At 45.7% G+C, this 26564-nt stretch overlaps 2 protein-coding genes across 2 annotated transcripts in view; both read right to left on the minus strand.

Moving 5' to 3' along the window:
- The window catches only part of LOC311312817 (myosin-IIIa-like), a gene marked incomplete at both ends in the record, with an annotated part of 21601 nt that extends 9990 nt beyond the window's left edge, over window positions 1–11611 (minus strand). The window contains 8 exons of the mRNA XM_084442824.1: window positions 1072–1274; window positions 1876–1959; window positions 3089–3205; window positions 4154–4253; window positions 6024–6179; window positions 6962–7027; window positions 11116–11210; window positions 11558–11611. Of these exons, the coding sequence (XP_084298950.1) occupies window positions 1072–1274; window positions 1876–1959; window positions 3089–3205; window positions 4154–4253; window positions 6024–6179; window positions 6962–7027; window positions 11116–11210; window positions 11558–11611 (875 nt within the window). The remainder of the gene's footprint in view (window positions 1–1071; window positions 1275–1875; window positions 1960–3088; window positions 3206–4153; window positions 4254–6023; window positions 6180–6961; window positions 7028–11115; window positions 11211–11557) is intronic.
- A 1641-nt stretch (window positions 11612–13252) lies between these two features.
- Window positions 13253–26564, minus strand: part of LOC311313240 (myosin-IIIa-like) — a gene marked incomplete at both ends in the record, with an annotated part of 29187 nt that continues 15875 nt past the window's right edge. Inside the window, 4 exons of the mRNA XM_084443344.1 lie at window positions 13253–13402; window positions 14865–14941; window positions 19816–19915; window positions 20144–20248. Coding sequence (XP_084299470.1) covers window positions 13253–13402; window positions 14865–14941; window positions 19816–19915; window positions 20144–20248 — 432 coding nt within the window. The remainder of the gene's footprint in view (window positions 13403–14864; window positions 14942–19815; window positions 19916–20143; window positions 20249–26564) is intronic.

A 26564-nucleotide genomic window follows, 5' to 3' on the forward strand; every position in this document is an offset into this window, starting at 1 on the left:
CATCTATCATCTAAGACCACCAGCACTATGAACCTTTACCCAGTACATCTCCCCTAAGACTACCAGCACTATGAACATTTACCCAGTACATCTCCCCTAAGACTACCAGCACTATGAACCTTTACCCAGTACATCTCCACTAAGACCACCAGCACTATGAACCTTTACCCAGTACATCTATCCTTTAAGACCACCAGCACTATGAACCTTTACCCAGTACATCTCCACTAAGACCACCAGCACTATGAACCTTTACCCAGTACATCTCCCCTAAGACCACCAGCACTATGAACCTTTACCCAGTACATCTATCATCTAAGACTACCAGCACTATGAACCTTTACCCAGTACATCTATCATCTAAGACCACCAGCACTATGAACCTTTACCCAGTACATCTCCACTAAGACCACCAGCACTATGAACCTTTACCCAGTACATCTATCATCTAAGACCACCAGCACTATGAACCTTTACCCAGTACATCTCCACTAAGACCACCAGCACTATGAACCTTTACCCAGTACATCTCCACTAAGACTACCAGCACTATGAACCTTTACCCAGTACATCTCCCCTAAGACTACCAGCACTATGAACCTTTACCCAGTACATCTATCATCTAAGACCACCAGCACTATGAACCTTTACCCAGTACATCTATCATCTAAGACTACCAGCACTCTTTGAGATCCCCATAAGGATATATGCAGTGCTTGGATCTTTGATCAGACAGGAAATAAACCAGCCAATCCCCTTGACCCTCTGTGCTCACATGCTCCATAGTAAAATATAAAGGCAGATTAACTGCAAGGCAAATGTCACCGGGCTCAGAGAGTAAAACGGAAACCCTCTCACACTGATCCGGGGCCCACTGGACCACAGGTGGGGAAAAGAGCACCGTGAGTGCTGCCCTTTGACGACAGACATTCCCAAGTACATATTTACAAAGATACTGTCTGAATGTCAAATTAGCGGCATGCAAATGTATTATAATCGTCTTTAAATGTCATATGACGACTGAATACTGTAATGTAGGTCTTTGGAGTGCCGTATGAAGCTGCTACTCACACAGCTTGGTGGACGACGCGCGATTTCTCCAGGAGGTATTCAGATATCTGGGCTCCGGCCACGGTGCCCGCGCAGGTGAACTTCATCTCCAGGTACTTCCCGAAGCGGCTGGAGTTGTCGTTGATGACGGTGCAAGCGTTCCCAAAAGCCTCCACCAAGCGGTTGACCAATAGGATTTTCTCTTGCAGGGTCCTATTATTGGCCTGTGAAGACAAAGGAAACATTGGTAGAACATCAATGGAAATAATTTGTGTTCAGGTTCTGTGTGTACTGTCAAAGCACAACTCAGAATAGACACAAACAGAAGAACTCTCACAACTTGTCGTTACATCTAAATACACACTAGCTGTGCTCCACTTGAATTCCAGTAATGACTAGCTCTTAATACTGAAGGCACATTAAGAAGTTGTATTTTAAAGGTTACTGTGTTCACTAAGTCCTGGTCCAAGGACTCTGTTAAGTTTGTTTTAATCTTTCATCAAATTCCTAGTATGTTGAAAAACTACAACAGATTCTGATCTGTGAAACTTTATACTTGGCATGCTGCTAAATGCTAAATGGACTGTTTTTGGACCCATTCACACCCCAGTGGCAGTCAGCTTCCATGCACGGTACTGGCCTGCATGCTCACTGGGAGCAGCCTGGGGTTCAGTGTCCTGCTCAAGGACACTTCGACATGTGGACAGGAGGAGCCGGGGATCGAACCGACGCTGTCCCTGCGGTCGACCTCCTGAGCCGGTCACGACCGTCGCCGCTCTGACGACGCCCAGGGCGTCGCGTTATGAGCCTCGTGGCGTGACTCACCTTTCCGAGCGCGGTGAGCTGCTGGACCAGCAGATGGGCGCTCTCGGTTTTACCGGCACCGCTCTCCCCACTGATGACGACGCACTGGAGGAGACAGGACACTGACGCTCAGCTACACCGTACCAACGACTACGGCACTACTACCCCGATAAAACAAACTCCACACACGTCAACAAGACTTCAGCTGCTGTGTTCAAAACCCCTTTATTACAAAAATGGTGGACTATATAGTCCGTTCGCCATTTTCTTCTAGTGTCCGAATTCTTAACAGTTAATTTGATTCACTATATAGTCCACTAGAAAACACCCACAATTCCCAGCAATTTCTCATTCAATACACTACATAGGGAATAGTGAGTGAGTGAATGAGTGAGCGGTTTCGAACACAGCTTTTGAGTTCTTTACCTGATCTGTGTTGTAGGAAACCATTGACTGGTAGGCGATGTCTGCAACAGCAAAGATGTGTGGTGGGTTGCTGGTGCGTTTAGCTCCTATGTACATCTTTGTGTACTGTGTGTCCAGGGATGATGAAAAGCACATGTAGATACAGTATATTTAGAACATTCTGTGAATTTGCTGCGATTAATAACAGACCGGCACACACTTTAAAAAATATCTCCCTAGCAACAAAGATTGATACAAAAACACATATGTATGTTTGTCATTTCCATCTCAGAATAGTGCAGTTACAAAAGCAGCCATTTTGACGGAAATTCAAGGTGTTTACAGAAAGGTTGATTGAGCCATTAGCGGTCTGAGGCTGCTAGAAGCTGAGGGCGGGAAAAAACAGGAAATAAAAGTTGAGTGGTGGATGGGAGAGTCCTGCTAGGTGAGGTATATAAGAGAGAGAGAGAGAGAGAGAGAGATACAAGTGAAGTACGTGTGTGTGTGTGTGTGTGTGTGTGTTTGTGTGTGTGTGTGTGTGTGTGTGAGAGAGAGAGAGAGAGAGAGAGAGAGAGAGAGAGAGAGAAAGAGGAGTTGAGCTAATGGGACACAGCAGACTGTAAGACTGTGGAGGGCCTAATGAGACATGGTTGGGCGCTTCACCAAACAAACACACATGCACACTCAGACAGAAAGAAACAAACACACACACACACACACACACACACACACACACACACACACACACACCTGTGAGCTGTATATCTCCACACACACACACACACACACACACACACACACACACACACACACACACACACACACACACCTGTGAGCTGTATATCTCCATCTTGTGGAAGGGATTGACTGCAATGAGGATGTCTCCAACAAAGGTGTAGATCTGGTCCTTTGAATATCGCTTCTGCAGGTGTTCTGTGACTGCGTTCTGAAAGGAAAAACATTCACTATGACATGAGGCATATCAACGCCAAGATACATTTGTGTCAGGCAAAATATTATGAAAACAAGCAAGTTATCAAAAATAATTTAATAAAAATTGTAATGTAACGTAAAATTGTAATGTAATGTTTATGTATGCCTTAAGTCTTTCCTAGTGCTATCCTGACAAAAACATCCATACATCATATCTTAGTTCCATCAAACTCTGGATTCATATATTAATTCTCCTCCTCCTTCCAAACAGGTACATAAACAACAACAACAACAGCACTACCCCCCTCCCCCCAACACCATCACATAGCAGCTAGCAGCAGTCTTTTGAAGGATGGGGGAAAATAGCTGTTGGCGAAGGGGCGATTTGTATCGTTCAATCAGTCATCAATCCAGCTTTCAGAAATGATATATGACCTCAAATGTGTTTGTGACAAATATAATATTTTGCTCCTGGTTTCCCATTAAGCTCACGCCAGGAACCTTGGGAAAAGTACTTCTGAAACTATGATCATCACTATGACACAAACCCCATGTGGGATTCAGTTATGATACTGATGAAAAGTGTGTGGGAAAAACATTGGTCACACTTTACAATAAGGGTCACAAAAAACATTAGTTAACTGTTAACTAATGCTTATTTAGGGTTAGGTTAGGTTACTAATGTTAATTAATACCTTAGTTAAGGTTAGGGTTAGGGTTAGGTGAGTTAACCTTAGTTAACATAAATAACATTAGTAAATGGTTAATAGAGACATTAGTTAACTGTTACTTAATGCTTAATAATGCATTAACTAATGCTTATTAATGTACCCTTATTGTAAAGTGTTACCAAAATATTTAGCGAGTATGATATTATTTATCTCCTACAGAATACAGGATGACAAAGTCATGTGCACATTGTCCAATGCTAAGAACCAGCAGGTTAAAACTGAAGCCTTACCTCATCCAGCGCCTCCAGGGTGGCGAGGTCATCCACTTCATCGGGGGAGGGGCTTCGTGACGTCATGTGGCTGCCTTTCTTGGTGTGGATGCGCTCATGCCTACAACAACACAGCACAACGTTCAAGTCTCACCGTGAACAATATATCGAATTTGAACTAATTTGAACTAGTCTGGAATAAACTACAATGCTACCAAACATGGGCATAGGGGCGGAGCCAGCGCCTACCTTACAAATCCAGCTGCATTTGAACATAATGTCATAAGGAGCGTATAGTCGGGACTAAATTAAAAACTGATCCATCCCATTAAAGAAGAAAACTATAGCTAGCCAAGTCTGTGAAGTGAGCCTAAATAGCCTAAATCGCACTTTATGTGCCAAATATGTCGACAGCTCACACAAATGCAGAAGCGGAAAGCTGCGGTCAGTGGCCAATCAGAGGTCAAATCAGCCTCCCCTCACAGCCCACTATCTGCACGGGCCAATCATCCTCTGCGCACAAAATCCAAGAATCTTTTCATTGGTGTCCACGAATATTGAGTTTTTTTTTACCCCAGATGACTTCACTGCAGCGAGAACTTCTGGGTACTCAAGATTAAATTTGAACTGTCTATTACAAGGGTGGAATGTGGTGTCAGTCAGATGTACAGAGGCTGTGTTTGCATTTAGATGCAAATTGCTACTTACAATCAAACATGAACTGTAGACATACCTCTCACCGATGTAATTCTGCCTGAGAACAGGATATGCTCCAGTGTGTTTCCCCTGATTGGCTTTAATCAGTATGCAGTATCAGTATGCACTTCCTACTTCCCTGTCTTCTCTGGCCTAAACGCTTGTCTCACCAGGGGGGTTTTCCAGAAAGCGGGTTTAGAGAAAACTCTCACCCTGTTAGCCCTGAGATTGGATAGAATCGAATCTCAGGGTTGGCAACCTCAGACTTTTCACTAAACCCACTTTCTGGAATGTCCCCATGGGTAGACAGAGGTTCCAGCTAAGGACAATGGAGCCTGCTTTGATCTTAATCCAGTCAAGCGTATGATACAGTATATTGTGTGAAGAGAATGAGACCTCATCTGAGTATTAGCTCATGATGCTGTACACAGTTGTGATGTAAGAGAATCAAATACTGCACGTTTGACATCGCATTTTGATTCAAAAGTTGTAATTACTGGCAACATTGCGGTTGGTTACAATACAACAACGATAGTATGTTAGGAAAAGACAAAACACAAAACAGCAGAAGAACGAACAAAAGATCTAAACATAACTGATCTATTGCACTATTAATAGTTCTGGTGAGGTCAGAACTATCTAGAAACTGTTGCTGATTGGTAGTAGGAGACATCTACAGGACATCTATAGCGAGGGCTGTGATTGGGCGAAGGAAGGCGACGTTTAAGACATCCCGTACCTGTCGTTACTGTCTGTGCTTCTGTCTGTCTTTCCATGACGGCTTAAATGACAGAAATAACATTTTACATTTCACAAGCAGAGTTCAAAAGGTCATAGGGCACCAGTCCCTCTGTGATTCTAGTTTCAATGGGTGAGTCTTTGGCAGCCATTTTGGACAGACATTTGACACCTCACGAATTGAAGGTGATTGGTGAGACCTGAGAGCTGGTCTCACTCAACATCTGAGAGGTGTCAGTGTCAGACACTTGCACTGTATCCGGCAGTAACATCATTTTAGATTAGTGTCCACATCCAGACACTGAGAGATAAACTGCTGCTATTTAACCTACCAGCAGACAGTTGTGCAACCAGCAGTTACTTACAGCGACTTACAGAGAAAAAGTTACTGATCTACAGTAGGCTAATGCAGACACAGTGCACCCGCGGTTATCAAAGGTAGTTAAAGGGACAGTACCTTGTTTTTCCAACTGTTCCAATTTGCTGGTTGAGGTCTATGAGTTCCATCAGTTGTTTCTGTAGGAGCTTCTCTCTGCCCACGGTCTGTCTGATGAAGCCATGCTGCAGCAGGTCTGGGACGGTGGGTCGCAGCTCAAAGTCCTTGATCAGGCAACTGTGGGTTGGAAGGGGAACTGAACCGCTGATGGACTGGAAACATGATAAAAACTGGATATACTTTGGGGGTTAGTATGATACAGTAATACTAATTATTATAATTACTATTATTATACTAATTATAATTATGACCAATGATTCATGTTCTTATTTTAGGGGGTAGTGGTTTAAAGGAGCATGCCAACTTCAGGGGAAGTTTAGCTTATTTGCTATCTTCCCCAGATAAGAAGATACACACCCTTCTCTTCTCTGTGCATGCAGTAAGAAGAACCCATTAGAGCCGTTAGCCTACAGTAGCTTAGCGCAATCACTGAAAGTGGATTTGAAACATTAGCCTAAGCTAACGTCTCTAAGGGGTCTCAATGCTTCCTACTGCACCCACAGAGATATTAATCTTCTTATCTGACTCTGGGGAAGATGGCAAATCAGCACATTTCCCCAGAAGTTGGTGTGCTACCTTAAGTACACTAATGTGAATGTGAAGGATAATGAACCAATTAAGATTCCTGGATGCACAGCGTATTTACATAATCTGTAAGTCATCAGTGTTAACATATTTTTTCTGTCGCTATCAACTTATGTTACACATATGTGTGTACGCACACACACACACACACACACACACACACACACACACACACACACACACACACATTACAGTACACACACACATACACACACACATACACACACAGTACACACACACACGCACACACACACACACACACAGTACACACACAGTACACACACACACACACACACACACAGTACAGTACTCACTTGCAGATGAAGTGGTTAAAGTCGTCCGACCACAGCTCTGGTTGGCGGAGGGTGGGGGCAGGATTCCTGCCAGGGGGGGAATGGGAAGATAAATGGGAAGATAAATGTGTAGATGGGAATCACACAGACTGGGAGGGGCACCAGGGCTAGCGCAGGATGCTGCACCGCAAAAACTCTGATCTAACCAAGACCTGAGTGACCTCGCTCTCCCCGACCATTTCTGGATCTTCTTCACAGCATTGGTTACCAAAGTCAAAAGTAGTCCTGAACGTACTGTATTATCAAGAAGTGTACATACTGTATTATCAAGAAGAGAAATAATGAACACAAACAATCTATAAACTCCTGAAGTGGGGCCCTCAAGTAATATTGAAGACTTAGTAACCACCTTTAACACCAAAGTAAGGGCAGCCTTGGATTCTGTAGCACTTATTAAACCGAAAAGGGTTGCAGCCAACCATAAAGCTCCATGGAGAAATTAGGAAATGAATCAACTAAAGAGAACCTGCAGAAGATCTGAGCGTATATGGAGAAAGACCAATCTGCAGGTCCACCATGATATTCTCAAAGAACATCTTTCTGCCTTTAAAAGGGAACGCCGCTGTCATAGCAAGTTTAGCTCAAATGTCGCTTTGTCCTCAATGAAACCAATCCGTACACACCAACATTTAACCGATCCGTGCAATAGTAAGCTAGCTCCTTTTTCCTCTGTGCGCGCACCCCCTTTATAATGGATGTCTATGGGCCTCTGCTAAAAACTATGATAAACATGTATTTTCAAGGCAGGAAGCGCAGGGTGTGATCTTACCGATGAAGACCGGTTTCGGTCGAAACATGTAGACTTTTCTTTTTAACTTATTAGCCATGTAATAATAAAGGCCTTTTATCATCTACCCTCCTCGAGTGCCAGGATCATCCTTCTTTTCTAAGCTAGTGGTGTCTTGTGATGTAGCAGTTTGGGACTGTGGAGCTTCATTGGAGAACCATATTCTTAATGTTAGCAACTTATAACTGAGGACACATTTCTAGCATAGCACAAGTGAACCCGTTAACGTGCACTCGTTAATGTGCACCCGTTAACGTGAAGCGGGATGCAGGGGGGAGGGGGGGGGGGGGTGTGACTGAGTGACTGCAACATGTCGTTCGTCTGAGCCACTTGTTGCACAGCAGCTATTGTGTCATTCTAGCTCACCATGTGTAAGTAATGTTAAATATGATAAACTCATGTGAAAATGGCTGTTGTGCAACAAGCCATTTCTTTTCATTTGCCAATAGCTTTTGTCATTTCAGCATTAGCATCACCAATTTAGAGTGAGGTAAAGAAACCAGAACATTTCACATTGGAGAGGCTGGAATCAAAGATTTAAGAGGGGAAAAACTAAAACCAAATGATTAATAAATTATCAAAATAGTTGCACATTGAGTTCATAGTTGGCAATACATCAATGAATCCATTATTCCATCATTATTAGTTTTTGTAGAATGTATTTTTTGTATTTTAATTACATAAATATGTAATTATAATTAATTAACATTTTCAGACTAATATTTTGTATTTATAATTAATTAAATTTTTGAGCAAGTATTTGTAATTTGTAATTAATTACATTTTGATGTATTTATGCCCATCTCTGACAGCGGCGTACCCCTTTAATAAGGCAATAAGAAATGCAATGAAAGAACACTTCTCAAAATTTATATCTATCAACCAAAATAACTCAAGAGTGCTCTTCTCAACGATTGATAGCCTAATAAATCCTGCCGTAAAAACACCAGATAATCTGCTCTCTACCTCCAAATGTGAGGAATTTGCAGCTTACTTCAGAGATAAGATAACGAATATTAGGAGTATCACCCAGGAAAGGCCATTCGCTGAACCTCTTCCTCCATGTAATGGACATATGAGCTTGTTTACACTGGTGGACACAGAAATACTGAGAAAAGCAATATCATAACTTAAGTCCCCCACATGCCCTCTGGATACTATCCCCACTGATTTTTTCAAAACTATTTTTGACTCGGTGTCTCATGACATTCTAGCCATTGTTAATGACTCCCTGTTTACAGGTATCTTCCCACCAATACTCAAAACTGTCTTGGTGAGACCCGTTCTGAAGAAAAGTAATCTAATAATCTTACTATTAGACATTGTTTGAGGCCACATTCTTGTGTCTTTTAAGATTGTTTTTTAGCTGTGAGAACTCGTTTCGAGACTGCTCAGTAACAACTGCTTAATAGTCACACTTATTGTCACATTAAATTATTCCAAGTGGTGTTGTGTCAACATAAACACATGTATTTACAAAGCAGTAACAATAGGTGAAATTCCAACTCTGAGGTGATTCATATTCATATCATGTAGAGAAATGAACTTTAGACATTAATACACCTTGTTCATTTATGAAACATCGCAATTTTATATTCCTATTTTAGCACACACACACACACACACACACACACACACACACACACGCACACACACACACACACACACACACACACACACACACACACAAGGATATACAATAACATGTAAACATCCTTTTCCGAGAATTCCATTCTAGACAGAACTAGTGAATCATCACCTAACCATAACTTAGCTCCCTCTAAAAAGCCAATCCAGACAGAGAAAAACACAGCTTGGTGTCTTTCTGACAAGGCCTGGTGGCTGAGAAACAAAGATCTGTAATTTGCTATAATTCCCTGTCCCGTTTAGAGTGCATTTTTACATGAGGGTGCTTGGCATGAGGCGTAGCGAGTCAATACCGCCAGCTAACGCACCAAAGCCTCTTCACGTCAAAGCTGACAGCGATTAACTGCTTTAAATCGGGGGGTCGTACATCTCCTCGCTGTCTCCCCTCACTCCCCCTACAGACAGCGCGTCAGACATTTAAATGGAGTCTGTGGAAACAGCGGTCCGACTATTAAAATGCATTCTTATCTGGATGACAAACAGGTTTTGGATGCCGATGTTTGAGCAGCGGGAAGGAAAGGACTCAGAAACATGCTTTCTAAATCGTAATACTGTTTTAGAAGAATCAGACACAAGGGCAGATAATAAGACACTCAAAAGAGTGTGTGTGTGTGTGTGTGTGTGTGAAAGAGAGAGAGAGAGAGAGAGAGAGAGAGAGAGAGAGAAAGAGGACCCACCAGACTCTCCTCTCTGCTACAAATCCTCATCATCTTGGTGTTGGACTTTAGCTTCAGAGTGTGGTTGATGGGGAGAGTCTGGAACAAAGGCTCCAACCCCCTACGTCAAGCTTCCGGATGCTTCTGTGATGCCAGCGTGGCATTTACAGATGGGTACATTGACTATCTCTGTTTACACTGGTCTGCTGCCATTAGGAGAAACTAGTGTGGGGCGGCTGTAGCTCAGTTGGTAGAGCGGGTCGTTCAATGATCGAAGGGTCAGTGGTTCGAATCATTGCTGCTGCAAAAATTAGCAGTGCAATTTGGACTACAAAAGAGTCAGTGCTGTAGTCAGTCAGTTTATTGGAAGATTGCAGGGGGCGGGGAGACAGTCAGAGGGGAGAGAGTCAGAGGGGAGAGAGTCAAAGGGGAGCCATGTTGATACGGCTGGTGGCCTTGGGGAAAAAGCTGTTCCTGTGTTGAACAGTTTTGGTCTGTGACGACCGCAGCCTCCTGCCAGAGGGGGGCGGTGTGAAGAGGTCATAGCCCGGGTGGGAGGGGTCGGCCATGATCTTCCTGGCCCGCTTCAGCGCCCTGGAGTCGTGCAAGGCCTGGAGGGAGGGCGGGGCCTGGAGTCATGCAAGGCCTGCAGGGAGGGCGGGGCCTGGAGGGAGGGTGGGGCTTGGTGGGCAGGCGGGGCCTGGAGGGAGGGTGGGGCCTGGAGGGAGGGCGGGGCCTGGAGTCATGCAAGGCATGGAGGGAGGGCGGGGCCTGGAGGGAAGGCGGGGCCTGGAGGGAGGGCGGGGCCTGGAGGGATGGCAGGGCGCAGCCATAAGCAAGTTAGCCTTGTCTTTGACTGTAGCGGCGAGGAACCAGGTGGTGATGGAGAAGGTGAGGATGGACTCGATGGAGGAGGTGTAGAACTGCACCATCATGGTCCGTGGCGGGCTGAATTTCTTCAGCTGCAGCAGGAAGTACATCCTCTGCTGTGCCTTCTTAATCAGGTGCTGATGTTCAATTCCTACTTGAGGTCCCGGGACATAACAGCACCCAGGAAGAGGAAGGAGTCCACGATGGCAACCGGGGAGTCATGCAGGGAGATGGGGGGGGTGGGGTCTTCCTGAAGTCAACCACCATTTCCACTGTCCTTAGAGCGTTAAGCTCCAGGTTGTTCAATAAGACACTGATGGGGGCCTGGACTCCCTAGGAATAACAAATTATTGCAAACAAACAAACCGAAACCAACAAGTCTGTTTGAATCCAACAAAGCTGGATAAAGGGGCATTCTGGAACCACAAATGAAAATATGAAACGAACTGGCACTGTTCTTTTCTGGAATTTACTTGATTTTGAATTTGACTTGATTTTGTGTGCTGGTTGACGGCTTTCTTTGAGGATAGGAAAACAACCTAAATTCCTGTGATCACAGGAGTGTTGCTCTGTCAGTCGGCTGGATGAAGAGAGCACATGGGGGGGCACGTGGGCGGAGCCTGGAGCTCCTGGATCAGCCGTCACAAACATTCTGACAGAACTGGGTGACGACTGCTGAGGACAAAGAAGCCCCAAGCAAACACTCAGCACAGCTACGGCAGAGGTTACGGCCTTTGTGTGTGTGTGTGTGTGTGTGTGTGTGTGTGTTTTTGTGCGTGTGTGTGTGTGCGTTTGTGTGTTTGTGTGTGTATGTGGTGGTGGGGGGGCGGGGCAGGGTGTGTGTGTGTGTGTGTTAATGTGGTAGTGGGGGGGCGGGTTAGGGTGTGTGTTTGTGTGTGTGTGTGTGTGTGTGTGTGTAAGTGTTCGGGGGGCAGGGCAGGGTGTGTGTGTGTGGTAGTGGGTGGGGGGTTAGGGTGTGTGTGTGTGTGTGTGTGTGAGTGGTCGGGGGGCAGGGCAGGGTGTGTGTGTGTGGTAGTGGGTGGGGGGTTAGGGTGTGTGTGTGTATGTGTGTGTAAGTGGTTGGGGGGCAGGGCAGGGTGTGTGTGTGTGGTAGTGGGGGGGGGGGGGGTGGGTTAGGGTGTGTGTGTGTGAATGAATGAGTGAGTGAGTGAGTGAGTGAGTGGGGGGTGTCAGTTCATTGTGCCAGCTTGTTGTGCGTCTTCATGTGTGTTTGTGAAAGTGTGGGTCGACGATGCGTGTGTGCATGTGTGTGTGCGCAGCGTGAGCGCGTTTTTCCGGGTGGGCGCGCGGCGGTGGGGCCGCGGACAAAGCGCCGTGCCATCAAGACGACAGCGGTGATGAGCGGCTACGCGTGCGGCACGGCATCTCAACCGAAACACGGTAAACAACCTTCAAAACCACGGAGAAAAAAAAAATCATTTTCCCATTATGAGTCTCTCCACCGAGAACAGCGGGATCAAGCAAGCAGGCGACCAAGTCAGTACGACCGCGCGGCTCAAAGCGAAAGAAAGCAATTTGGACTGAAAGGGCTGCTGTCTGCCTGGCGACCGCGACCGGCCTACCAGACACACGGCGGCTCGTTGCTTCATCGTGCCGGCCGGAGACAGAACTGTAGATTGCAAATGGATTTGTAAATTGCAGTTCAAATGGACTGTACGGCACTGCGCTCTGCTCTGGCATTCCACTACAGCAGCTGGAAGCAAACTATATATGGTATAATGGAAATATTATGGTCTGGCATTTGGTGGTAACTATGATTAAAAACAAGGGCCGCTCACACCGTAAAGTAAGTAATACGAAGGCACTTTTTTTTCCCTGAAAGTCATGACATATAGAAGCACTGTTTTCAATCGCGGCCTGTATTTTTTGTGTAAGAAGCGTTGAGACCCAATGGTTCTCGAACTCAGTGGCCCATAGGACAGGAGCCTATCTCCTGGTTCCTTAGCGTGAGGCAGTTTGATGTACAAACACCCCCCCTGGACATGATGCTAGTATGTCACAGGGGCTTACGTAAAGCTGAGTGCCAGGCAGGGAGGCACTGGGTATCATTTTTTATAGTCTTTGGTATGACTCGGCCGGGGCTCGAACCCACAACCTACCAATCTCAGGGAGGACACTCTACCCACAAGGCCACTGAGCTGCTTCAGTACATTTTTAGTTTTAGCTCAGTGAGATAATCTGGCTACCGTGTCTGAAATGCTAATTCTGGCAGCTCTAACGGACCTAGTTATGCTCCCAGCTGGATTCGCTACGGCTAAGACGGCAGTGGCCTCACCTGGGGATCTTGAAGAGAGCTCTCATTGGATGGAGGTCGGACAGGGGCGGGTCTCCGTCTCCCAGCTCGATGGCGGTGATGCCGAGCGACCACACGTCACAGCGGGCGTCGTACGTGGAGTCGAGCTGCTGCTCACAGGCTATCACCTGCAACCAGGACAGACGCACGCACGCGCACACACACGCACGCACACACACACACACACACACACACACACAGACACACACACACACACACACACACACACATACCTACAGTCTTCATTGTCAACACCCTCAAGGCAACATGGTCTCCCATCAAGACAATAAATGTCCTCTATAAGAGCATCAGAATCTTCCACATCGTACATCAACACACACACACACACACACACACACGCACACACACACACACACACGCACGCACACACGCACGCACGCACGCACGCACGCACGCACGCACGCACACACACACACACACACACACACACACACACACACACACACACACACACACACACACACAATAAACCACTACCAGACACTATCTATCCATAATCCCTTTCTGTTGATGTCGGACAGACGCCAGAGAAAAATTAGGTAATTCTCCTCAATATGTCCACAATATGTCAAAACACGCATCACATTACGTCGTTGAGTGAAATCTTTCAGCAAGCAGACATGAGGAATGTGACATATCCACACACAGACAGTATGTGTGTGTGGAGTGTCCTTTTCTTTGCTACTAAATGTAAATGGCTGCATATACTGTACACACACTGACTATACAAAATCTATTTGGGCAACTCTGGCACACTGCCACATTAATACCACCTGTACAACAGCACCAAGTATTAAAAAGGAACATCTTTGTGAATTACAAAAAATGGGTAAGCTGTGAAAAGTATTCGACAGGAACAGACATGTCTTCAGCAAGAGGATAAAATTGAACTTCCCTTACCCTTCCCTAAAATCCTCTTCAACTGAGACCGTCAAACCCTGCAGTAACATTAGGTAACACTGCATCATCGTCCTCGGGTATTCTCTGGAACTCAGTCCTCATCCAAACTAAGATGGCTTTGCCCTCCGCAAAACAATACAATGTCCCGTGCACAAATAGCTAGTACGGCTTTCTTATTGCTTACATCACGTCCATTCTTCAACCTTCGCTGTTTTAATGCAAATCAGATTGAAATTACCTGAGTATGTCTTGTAGCTCATATTCTAATTCAATGTGATTTCTCGTATGCAAACTTAATGGAAAAGATACCCCCCCCCACTGATGCTGACACAAAATGGATTTGCAAAGTCATCTTGAAAGGCTGGATGTTCTCAGCAATGCATTTTGGGTAAGGGTGGGTACGAGCACATCTCAACAATAGCCCGGCGTTACAAAATACTACAGTGCATACTTGGGTCTAAATACCATTTCATATCATTCAAATTACTTATCTGTGCTTGAGTGGTCTTGTCTGGCACAATGGAACCAATGGGCTGCTCCCCAAAAATATGCAAACCCCGCCCCCCGTCACACTCCAAGACTGAAGGAAAAAGTAATTGGAAGGATTTCAAATAGTATTTTGACCCGGGGGCCGGGGTGAAGTGTGACGAGGGGAGGGAGAGTCCGTACCTCCGGCGCCATCCAGAACGGCGTTCCCACCGAGGTGTTTCTACGGAGTCGAGTGTTCGTCAGTTGGGCCGAAACACCTGTGTGGACACAGACACAGACTCCGGTGACTCAGCAGCTACTGTAGCTAAGCTAGCTCAAAGACTTCGCTCTTTCTAGGGAAGAGTGGAGTAAAGTCTTAACATCCCCAAGAGGGAAGCTTCTTCATTTCCTGGAGTAGTTTGGAGTGAGAGCAGAACAGCTGGTGTAGGATGCTGCTCAGCCAAGATGGGGAGTTTAACTGTCGCCGTTCCTGCTGATGTGAGCTGAATTCCACACACCCTCAGTAATCCGTCTGATAGAGCTGTCACCGGTGACATTGTACAGAAAAGACATGCACGAGCCTGCACACACACACACACACACACACAAATGTACGTTGTGTTGTTTTGACCCTTAGATGCACAACACCTGGCCTAATCTTGGATATGGTAAATGGACTGCACTTTTATCCAAAGTGCTTGACAATGGCCTCTCATTCACCCATTCACACACACATTCACACACCAGTGGCGGCCAGCTGCCACGCAAGGTGCTAGCCTGCTCAATGGGGGCAATTTGGGGTTCAGTGTCTCGCCCAAGGACACTTCGACATGCGGACAGGAGGAGCCGGGATTCGAACCGCCGACCCTGCTGTCATTGGACGACCCGCTCTACCTCCTGAGCCACAGCCGCCATGCATGTACAGTATTTCCAAAGCCCATGTAATCTGGTGTGGTTTTCTCTCTACCAGGTCTGTCTTGAATAAATTCAATGAAAACGTCAAATAAAATGTATGTGTAAAAAAGACAATACACACACAAAAACATTTGTTGTCAAGCAAATAATGGATTGTTTTGAATTAAAAGTATTTATGTACTGTAAACCTCCGGGTGATTTTGCAGGGCATTTCAACGACATCATTTGTATAGAGATCCATGATTAACAAGCCGTAGAAGACTGTGTTTTACCCTCCTTTAGAAAATACTCAACACATCACATACATCTAACACATACATACATCTAACACATCACATACATCCTACAGTCTGCTGCTGAGAATGACCTGTATACTAGTTATGTCTGCTGCGTTAATTATGTTACATACAGTAGTAAAAAATTAGAGTACATAATTGTGGTGTGCTCTGTAATATAATATCTAATAATGTGTGCTTGGGGACTATTTTGCTGGGAGGGTTAACAAAGCATCAGGAGGAGGACTGCAGTCAACAGCAGATTCTCAGTGGCAAACATCAAAAGGAATTAGGCTAATGTGCAAGAGGACACAAAGCTGACACACACACATTCACACAAACACACACACGTGCACACACATTCACACAAAAACACACACACACACGCACACACACACACACGCACACACACACACGCACACACACACGCAGAAACATCTACTATAAATACATCCAGTATACGTGTCCATATAACCATATGCAAATAAAGGCAGAGAGACTGTATAAAAGCTCCGGCGGCCGCCATGTTTCCAGCACATTACCCAGAGGCCCACGGGCCCCGCGGGCCACACTTAATAATCATCACACAGATAATACTGCCAATTAGAATATTTATGAGGAATCTGAAAAGCCGGCCGCCATCCATCCGTCGTTTTTTCTCTCCCTTTTCAGGGTGGTGATGGTGGGGGGGGGGCGAGGGGGGGTTGTCTTTTCTCTCTGTCGCTGCCGGTGATGTAGATGAGTCACTGAGGGGGCTTCAGTTCTCCGGCTGCCTAGTGTAGCGTGCACTGCCCCTCCGTGATAAACCGCTAGCCGCGCCGTGACGCCCCCCCACACCACCCCCCCGCCTCTTCTATCACTCCGCCCCCATCTCTCTCCCGGTCCCCTCCTCCACCCCCGCTCCCCCCCTCCCTCTATCTCTGTCTCTCCGTTCCTCTCTGCTGTCTCTGGATCTCCGTCAGTTAAAATCTGTTGGTTTAAGAAGCTCTCGCTTTGGCCAGAAACGTTATACACTCCTCTTTGTCACGGTATTAATCTTATTTTATCAGGTTAATACATTTTCCTGGGGTGTATGTAGAGTTCCTTCTTATCACTGACATGTCGTTAACAACAGCAATGAATGCAATGAAACAGGAAATAATGATAATATCTCATTGAAAAATACAGGGATTCTCCTATCTTTGAAAACATATTAGTTGTTATTTATTTGGAGCCCTTATCACGCCTAAGGGATGTGAGTGTTCTATAGGCCCGTCATCTTCTTCAGAGACAACAAATCCATAATCTGGTACGATAATCTTCCATAATCTGGTATGATCATGGCTGTTCCATTTCGAAGGATAGACTAGTTAGACAAACAGACATTAGCAAGTTAATAACAGTAGCTGCTTCTGTTAGATCTTCTAAAGTCTTCTGAAGCATCTCTTTGCTTGCTGGTTTCCTCAAAACTGTTGCTGTGGTACAGCTCACACCTAAGGTCCTTGTCATAATAAAGAATCGGCCCTGTTTAAACTCTGTGTGGGTTAGCTCCCATTTCTGTTTGTTCTGTGGCGTGTTGCACTTGTATTAGCATTCCACTGCCAATGGCAACTCATTAGTTACATAATATGCTAAATGTGGGGAATTATGCATACTTGTACAGTGAGTACCCACTAATATGCTAAAAGAAACTAAAAGCTTTATGGAATGGAAAAACTTGAACTGCTTTGTGAAGTTCAACGATGGAGATGAATTCTATATGTTCAAAATGGCCGCCATATTAAATTGCACTTGTGAATATCGTGAGCAATTTTATTATTATGCAGTTATTCAACCTTAGGGGAGTGACTGGAGGCGTGGTAAATGGTAAATGGACTGCATTTACATAGCACTTTTATCCAAAGTGCTTTACAATGAAGGCCTCTCATTCACCCACACACACATACATTCACACACCAATGGCGGCAGCTGCCATGCAAGGTGCTAGCCTGCTCATTGGGAGCAATTTGGGGTTCAGTGTCTTGCTCAAGGACACTTCGACATGCGGACGGGAGGAGGCGGGATTCGAACCACGGACCCTACTGTTACGGTTGGGTTTGTGTTGTGTTGTCTGGGGTGCCATCTTCCCTCTGCCCAGGCTCGTGACCAGATTGACAGCACCTGATGCTGAGTGCCTAATGAGGGCCGACTGATGCTGAGTGGCCGCACCTGCGCTCGTCACCCCCCAGAGGCATAAGAGGGAGCCGGACCTGTCGGACAGGGCCGGTGTGCCATTCTACAACCCAGCTGTGTGTGTCGCTTACAGCCTAGTGCTGTGTGTGTTGCTTACAGCCTTTAGCTGTGTGCGTGTAGCCCGGTGGGCTATAGTTCCTTGGGAACGTGTTTAAGTTGAGGAGTATATTTGATCATTCTGTTTTGGGCTGCTTTCTGTTTGTTGTCTCCTAATATTGTTTGTTGTTACGGTCGTTAATAAATTATTTGGTTATTCACTTTTCTGTGACTCCCCTTTGTTACCCGGTTGGTTTATAGGTTGTTATTGTTTTGGGGGATAGCCATAGGCACGTAACACTACGATCATTGGACGACCCGCTCTACCACTGAGCCACAGCCGCCCCCACAGTGGTCACAGGCTTTCTACATATCAACAAAGCTTATAGCACGCTATACTGTACCATACACACACACACACACACACACACACATACACACGGGGGCCTGTTCCTCCTGCTATATGTTTCCCCTCACGCCGTCAGTGCATATGTCCGGGCTCCGGCCCCCCAACCCTCCACACACTCCTCTCCACTCCACCTCCACCTTAGCCTGACACTGAGACTGAACCGCCATTTTGTTTATTCAGTCTGAACAAGCTCCCATTGCAGCCTTTTTCTGAGATGGGCGTTGCAGAAATAGCCCTCAGCGATTACTTCATCCCCTAACCAATCATGTCGAGCAGTTAAATGCAAAGGACGCATTCATAGGACGCTGATTGGCCCGGTTGGAATTCCAACCAAGAGATCACTCTGGAAGAGAGCTTTTCCGGACCCTGAATTGCATTTCAAAAATGTGGAAATTCAGATCTCTGGAACCAGGCTATCTCCATCTCGCCAAAACAGCCTGCGCTGGGGCAGATAGGCTACTGACGCTCATACAGCAAGAGGGCGCTGCCACACACACCTGCCAGTGCGGGAGGAAACCAGCACAGGGAATCATGGGACGGCAGCTTACCACAACTGACCGTTAAGTGGAGCCAACTCAGTAGCCTACAGTCAATGCCGCCTTAATGGATCTGTTTGACAGCGCAGCTTTAGAAACGACAAGAAACAGACACCGGCCGTCATATTCCAGCCATTTCTAAGTACCCGACCAAATTGGTTCTCACAAGAGGGACGGAGTGATGGTATACATGGGGTAAAGGCTTTTAAGACAACCCCCGCTCGACAACCCGAATGAAAGAATGGCGGGGTAGAGTGGAGGTTTGCTGTAATGAAAAGAGGCAGTCTGTTTTTCAACCGTCGTGAACAGCCCCGGTGAGTCAGCGCCTGCTTATCGCAGGCCTGTATTCAGAGGCTGCGGTGCGAGACGCTCATTTGTTTCATAAAAACACAAAAGCAAATGGGCGCTAAACTCGTGGGGAGTAATGGCAGGAAGGAGGGCCCGGGAACGGAGGAGTCTGATGGGAGCGCGTTAAGACCGAGCGTCTTCTCAGAATGTGTCGGTATATTTCCACCCTTGCCGGAAGGAAGTGAAGTGAGACCCAGGGAAGGCGGACGGGCTGACGGAGCTAATGGATATAACCCACCTAGAGGGATGAAGAGTGTCCTTAATGCACACTCAGTCAGGTATTCTCATACAGTATATCACAGTACACACACACATACACACACAAACACACACACACACACAAACACACACATACACACACATACACACACACACACACAAACACACACATACATACACACGCACGCATGCACAAAACATACCAAAGTCCACCAGCTTTACGTCTCCTTGCGTGGTGAGCAGGATGTTGTTGCCTTTGACGTCACGGTGAATGGTCTTGTTGACATGGAGGTGGTGCAGCCCCTGACAGAGCACAGATCGACATCTAGTCAAACAGTGGAAGCGTGAGAAACTATTCTGTTTTTAATTGAGGACGGTCTACTGCGTCTTTCTTCTCCGATCGTTGGGATAGAGGGAAATCAAACTGGAGCGTGGGGATTACAGCGTGTACTTTACAGAATACTACTCCCTCTTTCTCACTCCCTCTCTCACTTCATGTCTCGGTCTCTCAGAGAGACACCCATGACTCACCGTGAGCGCCTCGTGGAGGATGTAGGCGATGACGGCCTCGTCCATCCTGTCCCCTCTCTTCAGCATGCCTTTGGCCAGGTCGGTCACCGAGCCGCCATTGCAGAGCTACAGCAGGGCGGCGGAGAAAAGAGAGGAGCACCATGAGCTTCTCTCTGCCAAAACCGGAGCATGAGTCGGCATGTACCGTCCAAACTGGAGCATGAGTCAGCATGTACCGTCCAAACCGGAGCATGAGTCAGAATGGACCATCCAAACCGGAGCATGGGTCAGCATGGACCGTCCAAACCGGAGCATGAGTCAGCATGGACCGTCCAAACCGGAGCATGAGTCAGCATGGACCGTCCAAACTGGAGCATGAGTCAGCATGTACCGTCCAAACTGGAGCATGAGTCAGCATGAACCGTCCAAACCGGAGCATGAGTCAGCATGGACCGTCCAAACTGGAGCATGAGTCAGCATGGACCGTCCAAACTGGAGACGGTGGGCTTAAACCCACAACATCTAGATGTGCATAATTTCTAAATGTGGTGTAACATCTCTGGGTAAAAGCTGCAGATCAAAACCGAGGATTTCAGTGGGAGTTTTGACAAAAGCACGGTTGGGGTGTTGGATATTTCTCTCTTCCATCGTTCACAGCTTATCTGTCTGGAACAGCTGAGGGGGAGGTGGGAGTCGTGCCCCGCAGGAAAGAGAGAGGCATTTTTAATCTACTCAGTGATGACTTAACAGAGCAGTCGTTAAAGATGTGTGAATCATGGAGCACCTCCTACATGACAGGATTAGCACCGGAGATTAAGACCCCCGTACGACATGTGCATTTGCCTTGGCAAGAACCTCTGGAGTATATTGGAATTATATTGTACTTACAGTATATAGAAGTTATATTGAAACCTATACAGTGGTAGGTTTTGCAATGCCAAGAAAATATTGTGATATATATATATATAAACAGTATCATATATATATATATAAATATATATATATATATATATGTTATAACATATATATATATAATATAACATATATATATATAATATATATGTATATATATATATATATATATAATAACATATATTTCACTAACATTCCTTCTAAAGATATTACACATGGATGTTGCAGGCCTGCTGTACAGTAAGTAGTAGTTTGTTGTGTGAAAATCCCAGTATTCAGTACGTCAGTCTGTGTGAGTGATATGGTGGGAGTAGAAGTGTGCATCTCCATGAAGTGAGATCTGGCTCTATTGTCAATTCCAATCCCTCCCCGATAATTGAAGAAAATTGTCCCAGGTGTTGCCTAGGCAACAACAATACCCTCTCATTTTGGGCTGTCTTGGCGTGACCCCCCCCCACCCCCCCCCCCCCCTCCGCCCCGGCTAAACTAGAAACAGGACTGAGACGGTCGGCAGCAGACAAACAACGCAGGTACGTGTCCAACGCCCTGGCGGGCCGGGCACTGGACTGGGGGGAGAACATGGTACAGAGAGTCACATGATAAGTACTAGTTTACATTTTTCGGAACAGAAATGGAAGCCTTCTCACATCGCTGAAAAGAGATTTCAGCATCTAATATGCATTATTAATCGACGAGCTCTATTAAATGGTACTTTTGTTGGCTCGTGTTTCGCAAGTCAACACACATTTTTAGGAGGAACTGCTGCTTTGAAGCATTTGATGTTACAAGACAGGAAACTGCCATTAGTCTAATTATGCGAACAGCACTCGCAGTCCTCCAATCAGAGACATCTCAGGCATTTGTGAATAGAAAGCATAATCATGCAAAAACACTCAGTGGTGTGTGTCTGTGGTTATGGAAAATCAGAATAGCTCTCCTGCCGCTGGGCGACTAAAAAGGCTCCACGATACAAATTAGGAGAGGGTGTCACAAATAAACAAAAATGCATTCATGTAAAAAAAAAAAAAAGGTTTCACATGAAGACAGGGATGTAACCAGATGCGTGCAATGTTTTGAGGAATATTCACACACCCTGTGTGCGTTCATAGCGTTGAGAACTATTTAATGCAGGGCACTTCTTGGAAGCTGGCGTAAAAAACATGACAGCAGATACAGTGTGTGTGTGTGTGTGTGTGTTGTTGTTGTTGTGAAATTTATTTGGAATAACCCCTTGAGATGTGTCATCTCGTTTTCGAGGGGGTCCATACAATACAGTGACAATAAGTAACATTTAACACTCAACAACCTCAGTAGTACATAAGACAATAACTAACTAGTGTGTGTGTAGTATCATGTCATCCATGTATGTGTGTGGTTTCTTAATTAATTCCCTCAGATGTGGGAGCCATTTTGTGATCTCATTATAATTCTGCCCACAGGCCGTGATGATGTCATTGTGGGATGGTGTGTTTTAGCCTCAATGTTTAATTCTCATCTGCGGCAGTTAATTTAACCAACCACAGGGAGTTGTACATCGCTGGCTCCCCTCACACTGTACATGTACTGTTTTGACATCGAATAAAGACATTGAATTGATTTGACTTCGGTATACAAGGTGAAGGGAATGATGATGGATGTCATTTGATTTTAATGGCAGGGCCGGTCAGTGTCGCTTCATCCATACAGTATTTTGATAGTGACGCCAATGTGACATCTCTCGGCAGAAAGGACTGTGGCGAACTGCAGGTTTAAAGGACGTCAACCGCAGGTAGGCTATGCCTCGTCCACACAGGACTTAACGCTTTGAGTGAGGCCAGAAGGATACAACTTTGTGACCTTGACAAACCATTACATTACATTTCATACAAAATACTGTGTCTGTCTGTCTGTCTGTCCATCCAAAATAAATAAAATGTATCTAAGCTGTCAAGGTAGGAATAATTCCCTGCCTTGACGGCCCTGGCTCCCATCACACTGACAGACAAACTGCCACTAAGCAGAACCATGGAGGTATAATATAACTGGAGACGGCATTGAAAATGGCTGCCTATTCATTTCAATGAAAGTTGCTCACCGGCGCATGAAGCCATTTGACGTAGTGGCCAAAGCCCGGTATTGCAAGTCACGTGACGGCATGCGGCCCAAGAACCTTATTTCCCATGTTAGTGGATGATGATAGATAGGGCTAGAAAAGGAAAACAAAATTTTTCTCGGTATCATTCAGCATCAGAGACCAATCTAATCAATATAAACTTTTAATTCAATGGGGTTTTGTTTGTTTTTGAAGCCACCAATACCTGTATCGAGCCATTTGAAACATGTGCTGTGCACGAGCCTCGGGGACGCTGGTCGCGCGTTCAAGAGTCCTGCGAGCTCGGGAAAGCACGTCACCATAGGAAGACCCGCCCTACTCTGCCTCTGATTGAATAGTTTTAAGGATGTCATGCAATGACGTCGGCTAACATTTGCTATGCTTTTAGCAATGAAGCTGCTATGATCATGCTAATCATAGATATGAACGTATGTCTATGATGCAAATGATCATGACATGTGGTTACTTTAGGACATCGTTGGAAAAGATCTAGAGGGTAAGTGGGTCAATGTTGAATAACTTAGCTAACATTATATAATGTTACATTTCTTTATGTTAACATCAACTATATTGATAGGCTAGGGAGCTATGCTAACGGTAGCTAATGCTAACGGCTTAGGGTTAACGTTAGTTAATGCTAACGTTACGTTCGGAGGTCTCAGATGTATTTCAATTTTAACATAATGTTGAGCATGATCAATGTGACATTGTTCATACATTGATTACAGTCTGTAATCTTGTCTGGCATTATTTAGCTATAGTGGGCTGATGCTACTATAGCATTTGCCACATTATACATCAAATTAATCAAGCATAGTTAGTGTTATTACCTGAAGGCATTATTACCATTGCAAGTAAGCATGCCATGTATATGCCATGCCTGGAAATCAAATTAATAGTGTAATTCCTCCCCATCATAGCTCATTGTACACTGATATAATCATTCTCCTTGCCTTTGCTAATACTCATCTCTTTTATCAAACTTTGTGCTAGGAAAGAAATCTGGCTGTGATTCGTCGCTAGTGCTCATCCAGGCTGTTGTCATCTCCCGCCTGGACTCCTGCAACTCCCTACTTGCTGCCATCCTGCAGCGTTGGCCATCAGACTCCTGGAGAAAGCTGCTGCTGACCTGGTGTTCAACGGCCCCATGCTCTTCCACAAAACTTCCCTACTCCGTTCTCTGCACTGGCTCCCTGCGCTGTCCCATCCAGTTTAGGACTGTGGTGCAAGCCTACAGGGCAAATGAACAGCTCCCTCCGACCTCCAGGCTGTGGTCAAGCTCTGCTGCCTTGAGGTGATTGGTTCCCCAGTTGCTCCAAGCCCCCCTACGGCAGATTGGCGTGGCCATGGCTTTTTTCTGTCCTGGCCTCACAGTGGTGGGAACTGTCCACTGATGTCAGTACAGCAGAGTCGCTGCCCATCTTTCGCCGCATGCTGAAAATTCACCTGTTCAAGATGTGCCCTGGACCCTTCCTTTTAACACCTATTTTATTTGTTCTTGTACTTTGTCTTTAGCAACAGGTTAAGCTCTTAGACGCTTGTTTAGAAAGGAGATGCACTTATGAGTTCTAGCGAGCAGTGGTACTGTAGTGAAGCTGCAGTGTCACTAATGAAAGACTAAAGGGGTGCACCTGAACTGGGCCGCTGACAGAGGCTCTGATCACCCTCGGCTGGACTTGATTGCTGAGGGGTGGACTAAGAAAGCAGAGCCAGTCGGGCAGTCTGGGGAGCGGAGCTTCATTTCCATCAGGGCAACTAGTCTGACGAAGCAATTGTTAACTTGCACTCACGGGAGAGGATAACATGCCTGTCTAACCCAGCTTAAACTATGCGCCCATGTACCAGTGTGCCGACTCAGGGTGATAATCTAGTGTGTTTGCAATTGAGTGTGCCTGCCTATACAGGGTGATCCAGTGTGGACTTGATTGATGTTGCACATGGGCGATTGGAACTAAACTAACCTTGCGTTGCATTTGTCTTTCTCTCTCTGGCTCTATCGTGTCCACTCTGCTGGCGCTGATGGATGGGTTGGACAGTCAAGGGGAGCCAGTGGTCCAGTTCCTGTTCATGCTTGGTTGTTGCCTACTCACCTTCCCATCTCCTGCATCACCTGCCACCTGTCTCCACTCTGCCCAGCTGCACCTCATCCCTCATTACTCTTAGCATTAATACCAGTCAATTTCCCTTGGTTCTCTGTAAGATCATCCAGTCATCTACCAAGTCTGCTCAGCTCTTCTGTCTGCCATAATTTAAGTTGTTTATTGAAATTGAGTTAAAGTAGTTTGTATGGGTCAAGCATCCTCCAGTTTGTATGACTCAAGATCTGTTTACTGCCATGTATATGGTTCACACATACTAGAAATTTGACTAGGGTTAAGGCATACACTGGTGACATGTTTTTAATTGTTTTGTGATCACTGTCTTTGTGATATTTTCTGATGACCAAGCCTTTGATCTAAGCAGAGCCTTAGCACATTATGGAGGAACCATGTCCCTTTCTTTTACCGATCCCTGAGAGCAAGACCTGTGAATGTCCTGAACAGTGTGGTGGCCACATTTGTTGGGAATTTGGGTGGAAATAGTGTTGAACATCATTGCATTATTTGACTGCCATTTCATACCAACATTAAGAGAAAGTGGAGAAGTAGGCTATACCTAGAAAATACTATAGGTGTGCAATTCGTTTGTACAGTCTGGTAGTTAAATGGTTAAAAATGGGCAAGCAATAACATTAGAGGGAAATGTATACTGACACTGATGATTGTTTCAGAAATGGTCTGAGACAAAATAATGAAATGTTATACATCAGTATTGTGAAACACTGAACATATTTTAATGACTGACAAGGAGAGAGGAAACAGTACATGTTAATCAATAATAACTAGGCTCACTATGAACAGTGTGTATTATTGGCTCTGTTCTGAGATCAGTGCACAGTTCATTCCACCACTGTGAGGCCAGGACAGAAAAGAGCCATGGCCATTACAATCTGCCGTAGGGGGGCTTGGAGCAACTGGGGAACCAATCACCTCAAGGCAGCAGAGCTTGACCACAGCCTGGAGGTCGGAGGGAGCTGTTCATTTGCCCTGTAGGCTTGCACCACAGTCCTAAACTGGATGGGACAGCGCAGGGAGCCAGTGCAGAGAACGGAGTAGGGAAGTTTTGTGGAAGAGCATGGGGCTGTTGAACACCAGGTCAGCAGCAGCTTTCTCCAGGAGTCTGATGGCCAACGCTGCAGGATGGCAGCAAGTAGGGAGTTGCAGGAGTCCAGGCGGGAGATGACAACAGCCTGGATGAGCACTAGCGACGAATCACAGCCAGATTTCTTTCCTAGCACAAAGTTTGATAAAAGAGATGAGTATTAGCAAAGGCAAGGAGAATGATTATATCAGTGTACAATGAGCTATGATGGGGAAGAATTACACTATTAATTTGATT

Source organism: Borostomias antarcticus (assembly GCF_949987555.1).
Source record: "Borostomias antarcticus genome assembly, chromosome: 9".
Taxonomy (NCBI): domain Eukaryota; kingdom Metazoa; phylum Chordata; class Actinopteri; order Stomiiformes; family Stomiidae; genus Borostomias; species Borostomias antarcticus.